The following is a 22193-nucleotide window of genomic DNA, read 5'->3' as shown; positions in this document are numbered from 1 at the left end:
AAGTTAAGAGTACTGACAGTTACAGTATGTGTTCAGGGAGATTAATGGGCCTCTATAGAGGGGGAAGCTAGCCAGACTCATGAGTATCCGCAAACATGTGACACACAGATGTGAAGGTCTGGATCAAGTAAGCACATGCAAGTCGAAACAGATGGTTAGGAGCTTCCATTGAATGGCAAACAAAAGGATTTTGTAAGTAAATTTGATAACTTCCATTGAGATAAAGTTTTCTTTGTGACTAATGAAAGCATGTACTTGCAATAGACATGGCTGGCCTCACCATGAAATTAGGCCGCTATCGATGAGATAGAGACGCGTTAAAGAACTCACCATCTTCAACAAAGATAAGACATCTACTAACCTGGAAATAAGCTTTCAATAACTACAAAGAACAAACTCTTCTCAAGTTAATATATTAACAAATATAGCTTACCTCTCAGGCTTCTGTCCAATCTTTTAACTCAGAGCGAGAAGCATGAATATTTGCCTGTTGTTCTTCAGCTTCTGTGTCATTAACAACACCCCGGCATCTTGGGAAACCACAGTAACATGCAAGGCGCTCATCAATTGAAAAGAATCTGCCATGTTAAAGATAATCAGTATATGATTGTGCAATTTCAAAAAAGCACCCAAGAAACAAAAGGCACAATGAGAAACCTGTAATCATAGGTCAATTCCTCCCATTTTGCGACATCCCTCTTTGCAAATATGATAATATGCTCATCACCATTAACACTAATGACTCTTGAATAGCAATTTGGCTGTACAGGAAAATATATAAGTACTGTGATGATATTTGCAGATGCTAACTAAATCAAGTAAAACTACTTGACCATACCTCACATGAGTGATTGATCAGGTGGGCAATACTTCCTGTTCTTGTTGCGTCTATGACCCGCTCATTATCAATTCTAAACATATAGGTCCCAGCACCCTATATAATAAAAGAAATTATTTGGTAAACTGATACCTAACGTTTCAGTACTCATAACCAAAAATATCAGATCCCAAAAACCAGTGAGAAAAGTTAGGAAGATATGTACTAACACCGCAGGTTGTTTAAGGGACTAACAAAATGTTCAGTGCTCGAGCCAAAAAAAGAATCATTAATGTTGCTCAGAGATTACCATAGAGTATAAAATGCACAAGGTCAGATACGTACCACCATTGAGTTGTATATAAGATGTTCTCTCTTGTCAGCTATTGGCGCCCTAACAAGTTCCCCAGTGTATTCAATCACCTGCACCCACCCAATTCACAATATTGTCATGACTGACGCTTTACTATGCAAGAATTGACAGTTCAATTTATGGATGCCTAACCATATCTCCTGCCCTGTGCGGAAGCTTTGTAAAGATCCCAAAACCATGGATTCCTGATTTCCCTGTAGAAGAAAGTAAATCATTTAAAGGAAAACAAAAAATTCAGAGAAAATTAATTCTGATAGATATGTTAGGCTATATGGGAATCACTTCCCGCCTAAGCCATAGAACGTAAAATGATCACAAGAAAGCACCATACATCCCAAGAATTTAATGAGAAAAAAAAATCCTTACAGTTTTATCTTCTTACAGAAATTTCAATAATTTGATCTATAACATAGCAGAAACTTTGACTAGTAGTAACATCTTTTACGATTGTTGATTAAATACTTACCGAATGCTAATCTCTTCCTGTAAGTTTCCTTCATGTATGTATATTTTTCGGCCATAGACAGAATATTGCTTGGAGTAATAATTTGTGACATCTTTGATCCATATATGCGTTCGTAGGTTGAAATTTCATGTCGAGAGTATCCGCCAACAATAAACGGCTGATTCTCAACAAATAAACGTTTTGAAGAAGCACCAGCAAGAGCTTCGGGTTCCTTTCGTCCTCTTCTTCCAAGATAATTATATGGCTCTACCAGAAACAGAGGGAAAGTTCATTAATAATCCAGCAAGATAAAGCTATAAACTGACTTACACAGTGCCTTCTTTTAGATTTGAATACAAGCAAGCACAATGTGAAAAACACGTGTAAGAGAATAATGTAAGATCATTCAAGCTGAAAAAAAGACGCACATTTCCACAAGTATAGTAAGAGAATTTCGAGCAAAACATTCCATCCCAAATAGATGCAGTAATTCTACACTTTTATTTCTAGCAGTAGCAAATATTGATCAATGCAACTGCATACCAGTTCGAGCACAGCCAGATGGACTAGGAGGTGGGAGGTACTTGGCAATATTATGAGCAGGTTTGATAATGTACTCTGTTTCTAGGTGGTTATTTGATGTTTGTCGATGCCTCTTGCAAAATGAAAGCAGGCGGATGCACTGATCTGCTTCATCATCCTCCATTGATAGAAGAAAAAGCCTATCCTCATCTGCAAGCTACAAAATGCTATCTTAGTTAGAACTAAATCTGTGTGGTTGAGTAACATCTATGAACGACTGTAGAATCTTATGATCTACTGTAGCATATGAAAGTACCTCAACACAGAGACCAGCAGCTCGTGCACATAGTGGATGATAGGCCACCCGACAAGAACTATTTGAACACTGAAATGAGCATCATTATTTCTAGTTAATTACTATATTCAATGACTAATATTTATGAGAGAGTTTAAACAAGGCAAGCAATAAAAATATTGTCATGCGTGAATTAGTAAACAATGACTCAGCTTTCTTTTGCCATCAAAATAAGTCTTACTTGGATACAAGCTCCATAAGATACACCACAGATGCTGCATAATAATTTCCAACGATCCTGTTTTAAAGTGTGAAGAAAAAAAAAAAGATAACTATTCAAGCATCACGTGGCTACTGAAAATTAGACTACAATGTGCTTCTCTCGTTGAAAAGGTAACTAATTCTGTCTAAGAAAACAGATGTAAAGGAACCTGAAAGAGAAACATCTCAAACCTTATTGACTTTATTAATCCCATCGATAGGTTCCATCTTCTTCACATCCAGTAAGCATGTTTCTGTATAACATCACAATCGATCTCATACATCTTGGATAAAGGTAAAGCCACAAAATCCTTAGTAGAAAGCAGAAACATGCAGTGTAACATATCAACTGGTGAAGATGATACCTGGGATCCATATGGCACAAGCCAGATGAGCCCAGCGCCCATCAGTTGTCGGCTTCATAGCACCCCCTGAAAGATAATTTGTTGGTCATTGACCAAGGCATATAAAGACTCCATACCGAAAAGGTTTGGTCAAATTACCTACTACAGGACAAAGACAACATCGAGGAGGAATATCAAGAGCGCCAGGACGACACAAGTTGCATAACCACAGAATGCCATCACGGGGTTCCAACTGCCCATAGCATCTAGTATGGACCTAGTTCAGGATCAAAACATACTCAGCATTATCTAGAAAAAGATAGGATGCCAGCCACTATACACTATAGATCTAAAAAGATACTAACTCCGTTTCAAAATATAAGATGTTTTAGAGAAGTTTTTTGTTTCATAATATAGGATGTTTTCAAGTTTCTATGCAACTTTTGAATTAGTTTAGTATTTTATATTATGCAGTATTGTTTCTGATTGGTTGAAATTGTTAAAAGTAAATAGTTCCTAATCTGCGTGCTTTAGTTAAAACATACTATATTTTGAAACGGAGGGAGTATAAAATAGTATAAATAAGTCATAGAGAGAGCAATACCATCATTCTACATTTATCACATTGTAGGAACAGATTGTTCTCATATTCCTGCAGACAAGAAAATCTTAGTCACAACTATATTATTAAGGCGTACAAACCGTTCAATCAAGAAAGAACCAGTGTTAACCTCATCCATGTGGCAGACATTACACTTATCAAGATCTTTCCAGTCCACCCGTACAGGTCGGTAACCAGTAGGATGATCTTGATACTTTCCTGAACTATATTTGCGCTGAGAAACCTTTGAAGGTGGTTTGGATTGTAATAGCCCCTGAACATAAAACATTCTACATAAATATTCCATGCCAAACATAAAAGATGCCTAATAATGCATTTTAACAGCAAAACAGAAGGCAGACTACTGCAAAATTTTCAGGGTCCCTAAAGGAAACTCCTGAGAGCCCAGTGAATGAAGGAGTAAAAGGAGACAACTATAACCACTACACATAACTTCAGATTCAAGAAGAAATACCTGAATAAGTTTATCGACTTCTGGGTTGGAGAAGCCAAACATATCTGTACCAGATTCTAGAAGTCCTTTACCCATAACATCAGGACTAATGGAAGCACTCTGAATCTTTTTTATCCTATTATATATTTTATTCCAGCAGGCAGATGGAGTTTCCCCTTTGAACTGTCAAAAAATCAAATATCAACTTAACATATGGTTATAACAAACCTTCTATGCACACAAGCCTTCACCTAAAAACCTAACCTGCTCACCGCTGTTGGTTGTCACTCTGAAAACAGGGCGATTCTTTGACTCAGCATCTCTAAGCACTTCCATTTTGTACATGGCAGATGCATCAGGATCTGCTTAAAGTCCAAACAAGAAATTGTGCATGTATGAGACGAAAAAATTGCAGATTAATATAGAAAAGCACAGTAACTGGCAACTAATTGACCTTTTAGTGATATGAACTTTCTTATAGCTGTATACCCTTCCGGCCAAGTATGCTGACTATCCTTGAAGAATTCGGAGTCTGTCACGATCCTTCCTGGCAGACAAAGACAAGTAATATACTAATTAGTTTGGCTTATGAATAATGGCAGAGTCCATTTCAACTAAGGATGATCCAACATACTAATTAGTTTCAAACATTACCAAGATTAATTATTTGCAGATCTCCGATTCTATGCAAGCAATCTCCAAGTTCCATTGGTCGCAACCAGACTTCTCCATCTTTTGTGTGATCATCACCAGAGTTTGAGCTGTCCACTTCTCCACTATTAGTCCTTTCCGAACAATCAGTATCAGCAACTTTTTGAAGTTGATCCATCCTTCCTGGAAGCTTATATTCTTTTAGGTACCTAGGTGAAGTCAGTTACAACAATTTAACACAGGCATCACATTCTTGTTCGGATAAACATGCAAAAATGGTCTGTTTGTTAACTTCACTATATTGGGAAATTAAAAAAGTAGAATGCCAGTGAAAAGCAAGAGAAACTTACATTTTTGCTTCCTCCATGGCCTCTTCAAAACGAGGTTGCTTGCACTTCAGGGGAGATCGTGAGAGAAGCCCTTTAAGAAATAAGACCGCTTGTTTGACTTGTATTCTATAAAACCAAAAGAAAAATAGTCAATTTCCACTTCGAAATTATGATGTGTTTGTGTAACATTAATTTCAACAATTCGATAGCATAACAAAAATCTCTAAAACGATTTACTAACCTAGCGAAATCATGGGTGCCGAAAAACTGTACGAGGACTGATCTTCCTCCAGATGCCTTGTTGTTTAGACCTTTCCGCTTTACTATAACAGACTCATCCACAATAATTGCTGGCCACATAGCATGACCTGTCCAGAAAAGTTAACACACACAGCAGTATGGTTCTCAGTATGGTTACTAAGTACCACAAATTCTAAAGCAATTAGGTCTTAAAGAGAAAGATGGTGACAAATATGCGTCCTAACAGCATCATGTTTCTTACACCATAACGGGAGGCTATATGCCTAAATATTTTCTACAAAAAAAGTAAGAAAATACATGTACAAGAATACAGAAATTGGTATGGTTCAAAGCATTTACCAGTTAGTTTCGCCCATATGATGTCTTTAGGCTCAAAATCTTGGCACTCCTCAAACGAAGCAGCCAATATAACCAGTTCATCATAATCTTGACCATCAACGGCCACATCGTTGGTACCAAACTTCATGTTTAGCAACTCCATCTCGTCACGAGAAATTAAAAATTTGATCTTTTCACGACGAAGAGCTAATTCCTCGCCATCTCCATCTCCATATTTAACCTGTAGCATATTATAGGGGTGAAAAAGACAAGCATTTAGACATTCCATCAGTCACCAAAAATAATGACATGAGCCAGATACAATAGACAGAAATAACTTACAATGTGATGCTTTGTCTCTACATTATATCCAATGATAGAACCAGGATACCAAACAGCATCCAATGGCCAAAAAACCTAGAGATTAGACAACAATCAAACTGTTAACAGGTCCCTTTCATTAAGATAGAATGGAATAGCTAAAGCACATAACTTAATAGCTCAACACTTGCCTTGCATTGTAGCCCAATGAAAGTTGTAGGATCAACACCATCATAACTCAACCTGCCATACCAAAACTCGCCAGTCATATAACATCAAACTAACTAATAGTGTACCAATAAGCACTAAAATGTCTACATTGCCGAAGACGCCACTATAATTAGAAGCGTATAGATTTGAAACAATTGTTTTTATCTCGGAGATTAGACAGTTCCTAACCTGACCCATTTCTTAGCAGTGGCAGACGCTGTGAGAACCTTCTCCTGATTCTTGACAAAACTCTTCTTCCTCCGGGAAGATCCATTTTGTTTACTTCCGCTACACACAGCTTTGATTCGACATCCCCTTAACCCCGGAGTATCAGAGATACTTAAAGTAGTAGAATCCACGCCCAAATTCATAAGCTCGCCATTACCAACCCTCCTCCTCTTCGGCTTCGGCTTCTTCTTCTTCTCCTTCTCCACCTCCTCATCATCATCATCATCAAGCTCCGTAGTTTCAGTTTTCACAATCCCACCCTTTCTCTCCACTCCCTCATTCTGAGATATTGCTAACTCGACGAAAGACTCACGCCGCTTCCTGCTCCTCCTCTTACGACGACAATAAACGTGAACAATATCAGGTCGGCGATGAGAGCGCAACTCAAAACCATCCGCATGACTGAATTGCTGCTTATGGGGATTGATTCTGTTATGTGATGATGAAGCAGTAGGGGCGCTAATACGACACAATGAAGACGAAGAAGAGGAAACGGAGTAGACGCTCTCAAGAGAGGCGTAACGAACAGGAAGATCAGATTCAGCGTGGTGGTGGTCGTCGTTGAGTTCGATTTTGATTTGCGTATCTTCTTCTTCTTCTTCCTCCAAAGGTTTTGAGATACACGACATTGAGATCATTCGGAGGAAAAGAGTAAACAAAAACTGGTGGGTAAGGTTCTCGCCTCTCTCCGCCAATTGAAATTGAAAATAGTTAGGGTTTGAGGGATCTCGAGAATTAGGGTTTAAGCGAAAGAGGGATGCTATTGTAAGGGGGGAGAGAAGAAGGAACTTTTCCCCCACGAATTATCCGTTTTCCCGCCGGCGAAAAATTTAACAGTTTCTTTCTTCTTCTTTCCAGATCTGCTCCTCTCTCTCCCTCACTTCACTTCACTTCTTTTATAACATACCTCTCTGCAAACACGTACATATAGATGACGGGGGCAACAACTTAGAAANACGTACTACCGTTTTTTTTTTTTTTTTTTTTTTTTTGACAATAACACCGTTTTTCTATTTAAAAGTCTCTTTTATCTGTCTTTGTGTGTCTTTGACTTTTGGTCTTTATTTATTCCATGTACAACAGAACACATCAACACAAAGGTGAAATACAAAGCCGGCTTATGTTTATTCGTATTTTGTACAGTATAACCACCGCGGGGATATACAAACTTGTCTCCATTTAGATACAGAAGTTGTGATGGAATATTTGTACATACACATTACATTTTATATACGTTTGGTGGGCTCGAGACTACATGTATATGCATCAAAAGTGTAGTTTTCTTAGATTCATGAGCTAAATTATTAAAAAAAAAAAGAATGATTTTGTATATATTAAAAAAAATTGATTTTCTTCTTCTCCTTGTTTTTCAATTTCAAGAGTTTTGACTTTGAGTTCTCATGTTTGAAGCAATTTCTGCTTATGGAGATGGAGTTACATCTGCAGCTGGATGCTGTTCAGTCCCATAGTTCCACAAGTCCCTCAGTTCTTTCCTCACCAACCCTAGAATGACCGTGATTCCTACAAACCGCACTACATTTGTTAGAAACCTTGCATATATATATATATATGGTCGGGTTTTAAACAATGACATCAAAATTGAGAGTTTTTTTCTTGAGATGAACGATATACCAAGCGTGCAAGGGACAAGATAGAGCAATGCAGGTTGACCATGTCCGTTCATAACATACAATCCCAAGTATGTTAAGAATAGCCCAAGTCCGTAGCCAAACATCAACCATGGGAAAAATCCATTTGAGACTCTTTTGTTATTTTCCTTGTCATATCTGAGAGACAAACCAAATTGAAATGGCGCACACTGTCTAAGGATAGTGTTTTAATTGTGAACCAGGATCACTGTTAAGCCAATGCACGAGAGCGTTACCTGAATATAAAGCATATGAGAAGTCCCGGGAAAAGAATGTCTCCAAAACCGATCATGTTGTAACCACCCCATGGATCAGAAAGCCGTGGTACTCTTAAAAGCATGGGAATAGATTCTCCAGTGTCTTTGCTCCCACGTGCAACCTATGCCATTGATTAACAAACATGATCATCTAGTATCCAACTTGTACGTGGTTGAGGTTAACCTATCATCGACCTTCTTCGCTCTCACTAAGTGCAAACATTCTATACTGAGATGAAACTACAACAAGTGGAAATCAAACTCAATCTTTGGGTGTTTCGAGCAACTATCCCATACAACTCATGCTCGGGAGTTAAAAAGAACAGCACACATTCTCTGGTTTGATGAGGCGCAATTTTCTAAATCATATGAAATGATGGATTTTTGAACAAAGAACATTAGATAATCTTATCCTTGCAGAAACAGAACTAAGTATTAAGCTGTGAGACACACTTTGGTAAATGGAGGAAGATATCGAAAACTCACCGCAATCATAACACTTTGCTTGAAGATTAGAGGTGATATGAATACCCAAAAGATGTCATAGAAAAACGCACAACAGAGAAGAATGGTAGCAACCTAAAACGTGAGACACACATTAGAACACATACAAAGAAATCACAAAGAAAACACATACAGTGATACAGAAAAGTTACCCTGATATTAGGTAGCCGAGCCACTTGCAAAACATTTATCATCATGCAAATACCCTGTCACGTGAACCAAAAGCATGTTAAAGTAATTGCTACAACTTAGTTGTCAACCGATAAATGTCTGAGACAAAACAGAACCTTGAGTTGGATTTGAACAAGAAGTGAAAGAAAATGTTGAGTACGTCAAGCCAATAATTTTGTTTAGACAGACAGGCAAATCGAATAATAACCAAGGTACATAGGGATAATTTGGCTTTAGACAACTGTAAAATGACCAGGCTAAAAAAGACTTACAAAAATATCTTGGCCTGCCCATGCGTAGGAAGTTTTGCGCTTTATTAACCAGACGACAGCAACCACCAAGCAGAATAACAGAACCACGAGTGAGAGAATTGAGGTATTCCCAATCAGAGGGAATTTTACACTCTTCTGGCCGCATTTATTGCATCTCCTGCAGAAATAAAAACATGAATAAAGAGAAAGCATCGCATGATGTCATGATGGTTTTAACTAGCATGAATAGAGCGCTTTCTGGTTTAACAACTTAATTGGGGTTCTGAGAGTACCTTTTTATGAGTGTAGTGATAATATTATGCATTCCCTGAGACAGAACAGATATTAATAATTAGGATATTGACATAACAATACTATTCGATCATAAATTTAGCTATTGAGCCATAAAACTAAGGATATGCTCAAGAGTAGCCAACATTACCTGCATACCACCAATGCAGAAAAATATGGTCAGGATCAAGATGAACCACGCTGACATGAAGAAGAAGAGCAAAATGAGGAACGTGGACGCTGATATGACAAAGATAACAGCACCTGTAGCACTGATATCAAGAGTTTCATCTTCAGCAGCTTTGGTAGCATCATCATTTGAAGATTTCTGCCAAAAAGATTCAGATGATATGAAAAGAACAAGAATTAGTGTGTATAAGTAAATGTTGTAAGTAATTTCTAACAAAAATATTGTTTGATGATTTCAACTATGCCAAGATATTAAAGTGAAGTTTAGTTTCGGTAGAATCCCAAAATGCGAAGTATAATAAACCTTGGGTGATAATTCATCGTATTGCTCCTCATTCTTCTTAGGACTGGTGACATGTGACCAAATAGAAGCAATGAAAACTGTTCCAACAGACATTAGCCAGAGGAAGACCACTGCATAATCCAAAATCGGGCTCTTTGGAGAATACAATAAAAGCTCCACTGCATCAAAAAACACAGAGGAAGCCACATAGCAATCAAAAGAACAGAAACAAACAAAAACAGATAGACTATCACTGAAATTGTTAGAAATGAAATGAGGATCATACATACTAGTGTCACAAATAGAAAAAGGGTTAGTACTTACCTTTCTTATTTTGCGTAATGGATTTCCTGAGTGCATCTCCAGATGAAGTTGTAATCATCAAAACAGGTATAGAAACATTCAATGAGGTAGCATTCTCATCACAAACCATCTCATCCAGCACTAAAAAAAAGAAAAAGCAAAGATAGCAGAAACAGAAATCAGAGTCTCATCAAAACAAGAACCCCAAAGCAAGAAATAGCAACAACGTTAGAAAATGTTAACCTTCTTTATCGTTAATCAACACCAACGCTGCAGCTCCTCCTGCTTGTGCAACTTCAGCCTTAGCTGAGAAAGTACATTCGCCACGCACAGATAACGCAATAGTACCAGATAGCTGCAAAACAAAAAAAGAGAAACTACATTAACATTAAGTAACAGCATTATGAACTATTTGTATTTGAGATTTCTCTCTAGCTTATTAAATTCTAAACAAAAGTTTTGATTTTTGAAAGCAAAGACTGTAGAATGGTGTATTTATAAAATGAAGAGGTTAAAGGGAAGACCTTGGAGGTTAAATTGGAGCAACTGGTCAAAGGAGTGGTGAGAGCAACCGGAAGTTTAACAGCTATGTCTTTATCAGAGGGAAGCAGTGCCCCAAACTGAGCAGTCATGGCCGTAAAAGTCTCGCCGCTTTCTCCGTTAACCCAATTCTCGACTTTGACCTACAAATTTCAAAATAATCCGGTATTTGCATGAGTAATACGACTGTACCATCGATCTCGTCCTATAGGTTATTGATTTCAATTAAGGGTTTAACCTAACTTTTTAAAAAATTTATAATATCAGAGCCTAAAAACAAAACCTGCGTTTGCAAAATTTGATCTGTTTCGTTGGACAAAAGGCAAAAAGAAACCAAAACTGGAGAAAATAACGATTCCGGTTTATTGATGAACAATGTACCGGAAATTTCAGCGTGAAATTATATAATAAGGAACTGGAATTGGGAAAATTGTGTTACCATTTGAAAATCATTGGTACAACCAGGAATCTTCGGAGCGGTACCACCACCTTTCGTGTCAGCACACACGCACAACAGACCTATTAGATAGAGGGTCACCGCCGCCGCGAGAAGACGGCAGCCAAACGGAGGTAATGACATCGCCGCCGTGAGAAACAGAGAGAAAGAGAGCGAAGAAACAAAAAAAAACTGAAGAAGAATTGTAGAAGAAAAGAAAAAAAGGAAAGAAATTATTCTCCGTTCATCTTCGTTATTACACAACCAGAGAAAACTCCATCAAAAGCCATCTTTTCCTTTTTAGAAATTTTCCTTTTTCCCTCGCTTTTCCCATATATTGACAAAATTAGTTTATTTAAAATAGGCAAGTTATTACTACAAAGATAAAATAAAAAAATACTAGTGATGATTTCACTATTTTGCCAAAATTTTATAAAAGGAGAAGGCAAAAATAAATTACAATTCATGGATTTTCTTTTTTCTTTCTACAAGACAAAGAAAAATTTAAAATATAAAACATATTACAGAGACAAATTCAGGGAAAAATAAAAATAAATAAATACACAGATTAAACAAAAAAAGAGGTAAACGAAGCGAAACAAAAAAAAAAAGAGGTACAAGCACATTTGTGTGAGACCCAGCAATCTCTGACTGCTCTCTACTCTACTCTACCCTTGATAAAAAAAAATGGTTTGACCTAGGAGGATCGGAGGAGCTGTAAAGTTTATGTATGTCTTACGCCTCCTGTTGTTGTATCCTTGATAACAAGAAAGAGGAAGGAATCCAAACACTTGAAGATAGATAGACAAACTTCTCGGACAGATGGGGACGGAGTTGAAGAAGAGTTGCACTTTGAAGATAGACAACTTCTCGGACAGGAAAAAGGTTATGAAGTCGAAGCCCTTCTCATGCGGCGGCTGCGAATGGTAAATGGACAAGAAGACTCTTTTATCTCCAGCGTCTCTTTCTTTCTTACCCGGAATTGTCTAAAAGAGAGGTTTTGCATGTCTTTAGGTATGGTATTGTTGATACCCAGGGATGCCCTGCCCTTGGTTATGATAATGACTAGGGCCGGCCCTCAGGACAGGCGGGCTAAGCCCATGCTTAGGGCCTCCAATTTTTTTTTCTTTCTATAAAGTCTCATATAGCCATATTTTGCTGTATATATGTAATGGGTAATGTGTTTTATACTTTTATTGTATATAAGTAAAGCATAAAAGAGGCCACATTTTTTACTCTTTTTTATATATATTAATATCATATATATATTCTTTTCTAATTGTTTTTAAAATATCACAAAATTCTAATTCCTTAACCTAAACAAAAAAGAAAAAAATATGATTAGTTTTATTATAAAACATTGTTTATTAAAATACCTAAACAACTGTCGTATCTAAAATTTTTCTTTCAAAACAATCACCACCTCAAGTTGTCTAAGGCATTATTGTGTACTTTTCATCAATTAATTAGTTTTTGTAAGTTTTTTTTTTTTGATTTAGTTTGAAAGATTTAGTTTTTTTTGTCAACTAATTTTTTTTTTAATAAAAAGGCCACATTTTTTTCTTTGCTTTGGACCACATATTTTGTTGGACCCGTCCTGATAATGACTTGTCTCTGTTTCTGTGCGTACTTAATCCTGAATCATTGAGACTTGGATGGAAAAGGAGAGTTAGATTTTTCTTCCTTCTTTTGAATCATTCCGGCAAAGAGCTCCGCATATCAAAATGTAATGAATTTTTTTTTTCTTTTTTTTTAATAACTTTTATATTTATCTGGTCCCATTGATTGATAAACAAGAAAAAGTCACAAGTTTGATATATATTATGAACAGACGACGGGAGATCCCGTTTGTTCTGCGCTGAGGCCATAGAATGGGGTATCGAGGGTCTGTTGCCTCTTACCGAGCTTCAAGACCTTGAGAACAACATACTAACCATTCAAGTCTTCGTTGGAGTAGACGAAATTGTTCATCAAGGACAGTCAACTGAGAAGGATCTATCAGAATTCCAAGGTGTCCGGATCCTTGCTTCTCAAGTAAGTTTTGGAGCCTCCTACTAGATAGCTCTTCTTTCCGAATCTGGTTAAACCTAATCCAATCTTTTGGCAGGGTCTTTCAGCGATCCGGCTTATGAGGCAGCACCCAGGATTTTGTTTAGATTTCGCTCCAAAGTACCCGGAGCTGAGGGCAGTATACTACACTCTCTTGTTCTCCCTCATCTAGACACTGAGCAAGTCTCCACAGAGCTTGTCTCTGGCTGAACTAACCAATGCTCAATCCCAATTGACCGAGCTGACGAAGGCAGGCTTCAAGCTCGACTTCTTGGAGTCAAAGCTCGAGGACCTTTCCTTGGAGAGGAAGAAAGCAGTTGTCCAACTCGAGGAACGGGTCAAGAATGTGGAACTGACTTTGGAGAAGATCAAATACGCGGCTGCTGCTAGAGTTTCTTCGTTTGGGTTCTTAGACTTCCTCGTAAAGAGATTCTTTCTCTCTTGCTTCTCAATCTGAAAGTGTGTAAGCTTAGACATGATCATCACATGTCATTACTAAAGCGCATAGATGACGATTATCTGTTGTCACTTGATTTCCCTAGCCGTTGATTTCGGTAGGTACGTGTAAACTAGTGGATGATCTTAGGTACTTGCTCTTTTTATATTGCAAAAGGCATTGTGTGTTTGACTTTGATTGCAAACAAAATACTCAATTATCGCTCTTTTTCACCACCATCAGAGTGGAGCATCCAATTTCAAATCCGATTTCTACACCTGCAGCATTTGAAACATTTAACAGAGTAGTGGGACAAGGTATTCTAGACTCTAGTGTATGTGTGTCATTGGAAACCAGACCAAAGTCTTTAAAACTAAGTAACTAACAACCCACCCCATAGTACTGTACTACTGTAGCTTCTCGGTTCCTGTGAGTGCATCATCATCATCTAGCCACTTAGAGCATCAGACCTTATAAAAATACTAGTGATGATTTCACTATTTTGCCAAAATTTTATAAAAGGAGGAGGCAAAAAAAAAAAATACAATTCATGGATTTTTTTTTTCTTTCTACAAGACAGAAAAAAATAAAATATATAAAGCATATTACATTAGACAAATTCAGGGAAAAATAGAATAAATAGGTTGTTTTTGGATTTTTTATTTATTTATTTGGTTTTAAGTGGAAGAACAACAGGAGAAACCAGAGGTGTGTTTGGAGGCAGTAGTAGTGTTATCATCCTTAACCAGACTTACCCGATTCACGGTGAGTTCATCTTTATAAGTATCTGAGTTTAGCAGCTTACGGCTCACGTTGTTGTAGATATCAAGTATCACCATCTCAAAGGCTGTTTTCACATTGGTTGAATCAAGTGCCGATGTTTCCACAAAGAAGAGTCCTTGCGCTTCTGCTAGTGCTTTCCCTTCCTCCACGCTCACTGCTCTTATGTTTTCCAAGTCACACTTGTTTCCCACCAGCATTCTCGCCACCGTTGTATCCGAATGGACTGATTGAGAACAGAGCAAATCAATTGTTTTTAGAACTCAGAACAGGACTGAGCCACTGCTCTTATTGTTTTACATAGAAACAAGGACGTCTATATGAATCTACATATTGGTTGGTTTATCAACAATGATCGCATTCAGCTATAATCATGAGAATGAAGAGCATAGAAGACGCATCCTCCTCTGTTTCTAAAGCCAATAGCATCTTTTACGAAAGCAATGCTCTGTTATGTTCTAGTAGAATCATGAGTAAACTTGTATCTATCTACATTGCAAGAACTACGCATCTATATAGAGTCTGAGCAATATACAGAGCAAGCATCCTGAGACTTATTATATACATATGAACCCATAAATTTACTATTTTCAGATAATGAGAAGACTTCTAATAGATTTTGAAGCCTCAAAAAATAGCAAACTTGGTTTCAAATTCTCAATTCTAGTCAAGACCTACGACCTAATTGAGCATGACGAGTCTCCCCATTACTCTCTGAATCCCATATTCAAAAATCAAATCCTATACATCATATGAATCAAAAGCGAGAGTCTTACTCGTAAGCTCATCGAGCCAACGTCCGACGCTCTCGAAAGTAGTGCGGCGAGTGATGTCGTAAACGACGAGTGCACCGACGGCGCCACGGTAATAAGCGGAGGTGACGGCACGGAACCGCTCCTGGCCAGCAGTGTCCCAAATCTGAGCTTTTACCTCTTTACCTTCAATCTCCATGCTCTGCGTCTGAAACTCAACGCCGATCGTGGCCTTGGAATGCGCACTGAACTCGTTCCGAGCGTAACGAGACAGAAGATTCGATTTGCCGACGGCAGAGTCACCAATCACCACAATCTTGAAGAGGTATTCCTCTCTTCCTTCGTCATCCGAAGACATCGTTTCCCCCCTCTCTGTTTCTTCTGGAGAGAGAGAGAAGTTGAACTGGTTTTAGAGAGAGAGAGAGGAGATGGAGGACGGTGCAACAAGCTGGCAAGAGGACATACTGCGCATTAAGTGCCCTCCTCTTAATATCGCCGCTCCTTTTTATTTTTATTTTTTTTGGCTTTTTTTATAAAGAATTAATACACACCACGTTGTAGGACTTCTTGAATGGTAACGTAAGAGAGGGAGATAAGTATCTTTGATCGTTTCTGGAGAGAGCATCTTATCAACGTTGATTGGTCAATCAAAGAAGGTTTGTCTTCTGCCGTAGTCTTTCATTCTTATAAATAAATATATATATATATATATATATATATATATATATATTTTTTCCTTTGTAGGTGTGTGCTTGACATGCATTGATTCCTTTTGCAGGTTGGTGGTGGTGCTGATCTTGTGGTGACTGCTTCATCGGACAAGTTAAGTCACGATTATGCGTACAAGATCCTATGGTTTTTAATTGTTATATCTACTACTTGTACATCATCTATGTAGGAGTTTTGAGTATTGCATGATTCTATTGCATAGTACTAGCCACTAGGAGATTTACTTGTCACTTAACAGCCGCAGATCAGTTGACTTACATGACGGATTGATCAGTTGACTTCCTCTATCTGGAAGTTGATTATCTCGGTTAATTGGTTCATGCATTGGTTAGTGTTAATCTATGGAAGCATAGATAGGATTAGCATTGTTAAGGGGTGGTTTTCATGATTTGAGGTTGTTCTGTTAACTAGTTTAGACATTGGCTAATGCTACTAATTTGTTGAATCATTATTTGGTGTTCCATGACACTTTTGTTAATGCTTGATCAGTGTGAAATAATTCTACAGGTTGTGTCTTTCTCTAAAGAATATAAAGTTTGTTAAAACAACCTCTAAATTCCAAAAGGCACAATTGTCTTCAAATAGCATTGGTTATGGGCCGGTTAAGCTTATTAGGCATGAAAATATTTATATAAAAGTTTGGGGGATCAGTTTCAGTGAATATGTTTGTAGCGTAGTGGTCAAGGCATGCAGCAAATGCTTCAGTAGGTTTCTCTTGGTGTAGTGGTTGGTTCGATCCACTGTTATGGCAATAATACTATCATGGCCTCACTCTGACTAAGTTAATTGAGACAAGTTTTAAGCATTGTGATCACAACAATAACAAGACAACATCAAAGTCTTCATTAAAAAGATTATATAAGTTAATTTAGCGGATGAAGGCTTTAAGCCAAGATACGATGACTTTAATAAAGCTATAGGAGTAGACTGACAGCAGAAGCAACAACTATAGAAGCAACGGCGGAAAGCTTAGAGGCGTCGAATAGCATCAAAATCCTAATAAGCCAGTGAATGCCGTCCGAAGACTTAGGTTATTTGGAGAGGTTGTTGATAGTGATTTCGAAAAATCGCTTAGTTTGTATAAAAATATTGAATTTCTTTATTATAAAAATAAGTATGGATAACAAAAATTAAAATATATAATATTTTCTTCATTTTGTTTTAGAAAATAGTTTTTGATAACATAACAAAGAAATTGAGTTCTTTATTTATTGAAAAACTTACAAAAGAAATTGAAATAATTTTTAAAAATAACAATTTGTGTACACGATTTGCCAAAGAGTTAACTACTCTCTCTCTATCTTTCTCATGTCAAAAATTATTATTGGTATAAATCCAAACATTTGGTGTAAAGTAATTTTGGCATCAAAATATTAGAAAAGAAATTCGAAAAAACTATAATAATATGTAATAGCTATATTGAATTTTGGAAATAGTACCTGGGAAAGCATAAAATATACTATATGAAAATTAGCATTATTACATTAGAAATGATCAATACTTTTAGTTTGTTTAGAGTGTTATTGGATTTTACTTTAGAATGCATTTTTGAAGTAAATAATTGAAATATTCTAAACGATTGTTAGAGAGATTTCTATAATTTTGTTGATTATTTTTTCTATAAATTTTTAAAGGACCTCAAATAATCTTTATATTTTGATGATACTTTTTAGGGGAAAAAAGCAGAAATTTTTTTTTGGAAGAAAAAAAATCATTTAATTATTGTTGATCTAAAAATACATCATATTTTAATTTTGTTGGTAAATTGAAATTCGAATCCGCAATCCACGGGACGTTACAAGTCGTTAATGGAGTTAAATTTTAATATTACTATATATATATATATATTCAATACGAAAAGAATTCCATGATAATTGTCGTGGTGAGGTGGTAAAAACGCCCTTTGTCATATCTCATACCACACGCACTGTGGGTTCGAGACCGGGGGCTTCCGGGGCTGTTTCTTTTTTATTTTCCATTTTGAGGTGACTCGGTTTTCTGTCAACCGTACCGAACCGGATTGCAGAAACCAAAACCCTAATTTTCTATTCTTTTCTTTTTCACCGGGGAGATAAGCTAGTGTATAGTGTTGAATCTTAAGTTTAGGGTATTGAATGAAGAGAGAAAGCCGAACAATGAAATTAGATCTGGGTTAGTTTTGATTTCGTTTAGGGTTTCTCTATCTTCTTCTTCTCTCTCTTTTATCTTCTTGGCCACATCCCCCTTTTATCCGAGAAGGATCTATCGAATCTTCGTTTGTCGAATTACCTATCATGGCTATCGTTGCTCCTGCTGATCATATGCTTTTGTTTATTCATATTCAGTTATTCTTCAGATTGATTCGATATTCCGTAGATTTCGTTCAGTGAATCAAAGAATTAAGAAACCTAACAGAGGAGCAAATCTTTATTGGTTAAATATATTTATTGGTTAAAGTAAACATGGAATTAGTCACACAACTCAAATCTTTTGTCTCGGATTTTACTTTATGACAACACCATGTCACCAACAACAAAAAAACAGAGGATTAGAAAACCAAAAAAGCGAATTGCGTTTTACTTGTAACTCAAAATGATTTTGGAATTCATAGCAAAGTTCTTATAAATCAAGCAACATCATTAGGACAACACTTGGAAAAAAAGAAAAAAAAGAAAGACATAGTAATAAACAATTGTCAATGTTGTATCTTATAACGATAACGAATGAGAACTTTATAAGAGAATTAGGCATTAAATAATCTATTTATTTACATCTTCACTAATTCTCTTATATTATCAAACCACATATGATAATTAAATATCGGAACAACAAAAATAAAATTAGCTAGGATAATCCCTACCGTTAGGGTTGCAGCTAGCTTTGTCCCTCACTGCATCCGCACGTGCAATTCTCTTGATCCTTTTTCAAGTTCTGTGTTTGTAGATGAATATGTGTAAGTATAAATATAAACAGATGAATTAGAGAGAACTCTGAAAAGGGATTCAGCTGAACTAAACAGAAAAAGAAAAGAGAAGAAAGATAATTGATAGTTTTGTAGAGAACCTGAAGTTGATGTTGAAGGCCTTTGATGTGTTGTACAGCTAAATCCAGCATGTCTGAATAGCTTGTTTGCTAAGAAAATCAATAACAAGCAAATATATCGTATAAGTTAATAAACACTTTTACAAAATAATGTTACTATATATATACTAAACTTGATATGATTTTCAAAGTAACCTTATCCATGTTGGGGACAAGATCTTGTAGCTTCTTTAGTTTCCCGCTTATTCTCGTTCTCCTCTCCTATATGAATCATCAGTATATATATATATATAAATACATATTGACATATTGTACATGTTAAGTTAGCGACGAATTTGCTGCTAAATAAAGAAAGATGTGTGATTTCACTGACCCGCTCGGCGATGCTTCTTGGATGGGTGGCGCAACCGCGCTTGGCCCGGATTTTGCAGGGTACAGAATCTTCTGGAAGCTGCATGAAGTTATCCATGTAGTTCATTGAAGTGTCTGAAGGAAGACTATACTGCAAAACCAATGATAGAAAGATTCAGCAAGTGTTTGCCACTTTGAGCACACCAACAAATATATACGACAAAAAATTCAAACCCACATGGAAGGAAACAAACAAAATGTACCTGTGAAAAGAGACCTGAGTCCATGTCCTTGGACCGTTTATTAGGTCGGGTGACGGTAAACCCTATTGAACCGGAACCGTCATCCCAAGAATCAGTAGCGGCGGCACCAAAGCTAGCCGCTGAAAACGAATGGCCAGAACCATCGTGGACAGGGGTCTCATTGACCTCGTTGATCCGAGCCAGAGAATCGTGACTCGTGAAGCTTAGTTGAGACTTCAGTCTCGAATGTCCTCGTCCCGCATTAGACGACCCTCCTTGCGGACTATATTCACTGGTTGGTTGATTCAATGCGAAATCTGATTCACAAAGTCAACTATATAGTTTAATGACATTGCATCATACGAAAATTTCATTCACATTCACATCAAACAAATTCATAAATATCGGTTTAGGTCAGTGCCGGTTCAGACCGATGACACCGTAACTTGGAAGTCACATCCAGGCTTGGTGGAAGATATTATAATTAAGAGATAACAACAACGAAGCAAAGGGCACGAATCATCTCAGGACCAACGAAAGAAACACAAAATAAAAGGGTACAGATCCACCAACTAGATCTATCGCTTTTCCATTTAAATACCCAAGAACCAATGAAGTTTCGCCACGTCAGCAGAAATACTATTGGTTAGTAACTAAAAAAATCCAATCCTCTTTGTTAGTATAAAACTGCAACTTGGTTTTTTTGGGAATCCTCGTCGAAGATATTTAAAATACTAATATCCGAAAGGGTAACCGAGGCACAATTTTTTTGCTGTATTTTTTTAAAGCACGTGGTCCGGATCAAAGGGCGTTTTAGTCATTTTAAAAATACGATGATCACGTCCTGCACAGTTACCAACCAACGAAGCTAAAAAAAAAAAACTAGCAACGACCCTAAAGAACACAATGTCAAGTCAACTTATTTATTATATATGGACTTGGTATATCGTATAATACAGTCTGTTATAGTGAGATACCCAAAATACCCTCAGCAGATAGCCTCCTAGTTAGATTTCATTACATTTCACCTAAATGTAATAATAACAATAATGGATCTTTTGATTCAGCAGCCAAATGGATTGGATGATGTGATCATAACCCATACTATCTCATAACTACATTCCGATTTTGGCAAATCCTAAAGTCCTAGAGTTCAGTGTCTGTCTTTATATTTGGAATTAAAGTTTCTTGAAAAATAAAATAAAAAACAAAAAAAGTGAAAAAATCAAGAACTAACTGTTTTTATCAGCGGCGAGGTAGCTGAAGAAATCGGCGGGAGAGCTACGTTGTCTAGCGAGAGAGTAAGATCCTGATCCTCCACCGAGTTCGTTGCTCTTGTGCAGCGAGATCTCATGATTGAATCCACCACCAGCACCACCACCGTAGGATCTGTCGAGGAAGACATCTTTATTATTGTTATTATTATTATGTTTCTGTCCTTCGGATGATGAGTTGACTCCACAAGTAGTCGAATCGGATCTCAGCGAGGATGAGTCAGCTCCGGCGAAGAAATTACCGATGAAGTTATCAGAAGGCTGATTATAACCGGTGAAGTCACGAGCGTTTGACCCTCCTCCGATGACTTCGTCCACCACAGAGTTTAGAAACGATCCCGGTGCTGACCCGTATCGGATCAGTCCTCCTCCGCTTCCGCCGCCGGGAAGCGATGATCTCTGCGATGATGATGACGTGGATGAAGATGATTGGTACATGACTTCTATCGCCAAATGGAGAGAGAAGAGAGAGAAGAGAGAGAGAGATGCAAAGCAAAGCAAAGTTATTTGGTTTTTTTTGAAAAGAAAATAAAAAGATAGAGAGAGATGCCTTTTTCTTTTCTTTTCAAGTGATTGGCTCATTCGATGGATGTCACATGTGCGCCTCACGTGATCTCAGCCAATCAGACCTTTAAGTAAATTTTTTTTTAATTTTTGTATTATCGAGTACGGTGAGTCAGCTTAGTCACCTTTTGGGCTTTGGGCCACGATTGAAAAAGGCTTCTCTTTTTTAACTCGAACTCAGAGAGTTTCATAATCTGTAACAAAAATCAATAATAAAATAAAAGAATAATAAACACATACAGTAGTATATAAAACTTGCAGGAGAGATATTAAAGGATTCGATCTCACTCAAAATCAAATCCAGCGTTTTAATATGGTTAGTTAAGGACTAAAGAACATGTTACAGTTTTTACCAACTTTGATTAACAAAATACCATATATTAAAATTAAAAATGCAAAATTGAAGATTAACTTCAAACCATGCATAAAATCATTTAAAGTGACAATAATTACTCCTACTTTCAACCTCCAAAATTTCTACTTTAAAGCCACGTTTTCCTTCTTCGTAATCGTTATAACGAAGTGCTCACGAAGGTGGACATTTCTTCCCTCACACGACTCTCATTTTCGAAACAAATATCAAATATGTATGTATATCTATCCATAAAAGGAAAGAAGAATATTCAAATGTATAGATGATAATGATATATCTCCTCTTGTCTGTTAACAGTACCAAAAAAAAAAAAAAAAA

At 36.9% G+C, this 22193-nt stretch overlaps 4 protein-coding genes and 1 long non-coding RNA gene across 8 annotated transcripts; 1 reads left to right on the top strand and 4 right to left on the bottom strand.

Moving 5' to 3' along the window:
- Nucleotides 1-7320, bottom strand: LOC104739128 (histone-lysine N-methyltransferase ATX2-like; the record flags this gene model as incomplete). Of its 4 annotated transcripts, XR_002035205.1 has the most annotated exon segments (26): nt 1-162; nt 281-361; nt 434-578; nt 658-761; nt 839-934; nt 1163-1240; nt 1323-1384; nt 1657-1902; nt 2179-2374; nt 2474-2542; nt 2694-2750; nt 2906-2967; nt 3079-3144; nt 3217-3334; nt 3662-3709; nt 3789-3932; nt 4134-4295; nt 4377-4477; nt 4567-4659; nt 4767-4972; nt 5114-5218; nt 5334-5460; nt 5693-5912; nt 6014-6088; nt 6184-6235; nt 6392-7320. XR_002035205.1 is itself a non-coding variant. In XM_019236155.1 (25 exon segments), coding segments are annotated over 24 exon segments (3306 nt in total). In that variant the 5' UTR covers nt 7069-7320.
- Nucleotides 7631-11583, bottom strand: LOC104739127 (signal peptide peptidase-like 5). Its single transcript, XM_010459380.2, has 13 exons — nt 11308-11583; nt 10853-11011; nt 10572-10683; nt 10350-10469; nt 10047-10204; nt 9705-9881; nt 9556-9590; nt 9284-9440; nt 8993-9046; nt 8823-8915; nt 8316-8458; nt 8063-8217; nt 7631-7951 (listed from the first exon to the last, which is right to left on the bottom strand). Exons 1-13 carry the CDS (start codon nt 11446-11448, stop codon nt 7851-7853), a joined length of 1605 nt encoding a protein of 534 aa, XP_010457682.1. The 5' UTR covers nt 11449-11583; the 3' UTR covers nt 7631-7850.
- Nucleotides 12960-14317, top strand: LOC104739126. Its single transcript, XR_759939.2, has 3 exons — nt 12960-13030; nt 13136-13338; nt 13412-14317. It is a non-coding gene; the product is annotated as an uncharacterized LOC104739126 (long non-coding RNA).
- LOC104739124 (ras-related protein RABA5e-like) lies at nt 14372-15819 on the bottom strand. Its single transcript, XM_010459379.2, has 2 exons — nt 15346-15819; nt 14372-14795 (listed from the first exon to the last, which is right to left on the bottom strand). The coding sequence occupies exons 1-2, from the start codon at nt 15677-15679 to the stop codon at nt 14467-14469; spliced, it is 663 nt and encodes a 220-aa protein (XP_010457681.1). The 5' UTR covers nt 15680-15819; the 3' UTR covers nt 14372-14466.
- Nucleotides 18644-21481, bottom strand: LOC104739123 (transcription factor bHLH128). The gene is made up of 6 exons (XM_010459378.2): nt 20902-21481; nt 19686-19981; nt 19445-19573; nt 19267-19332; nt 19093-19161; nt 18644-18960 (listed from the first exon to the last, which is right to left on the bottom strand). Exons 1-6 carry the CDS (start codon nt 21374-21376, stop codon nt 18904-18906), a joined length of 1092 nt encoding a protein of 363 aa, XP_010457680.1. The 5' UTR covers nt 21377-21481; the 3' UTR covers nt 18644-18903.

The sequence above is a fragment of the Camelina sativa genome, chromosome 14 (assembly GCF_000633955.1).
Source record: "Camelina sativa cultivar DH55 chromosome 14, Cs, whole genome shotgun sequence".
NCBI lineage: Eukaryota > Viridiplantae > Streptophyta > Magnoliopsida > Brassicales > Brassicaceae > Camelina > Camelina sativa.
Note: the sequence above shows the minus strand (reverse complement) of the source record. Positions and strands in the feature narration are given on the sequence as shown.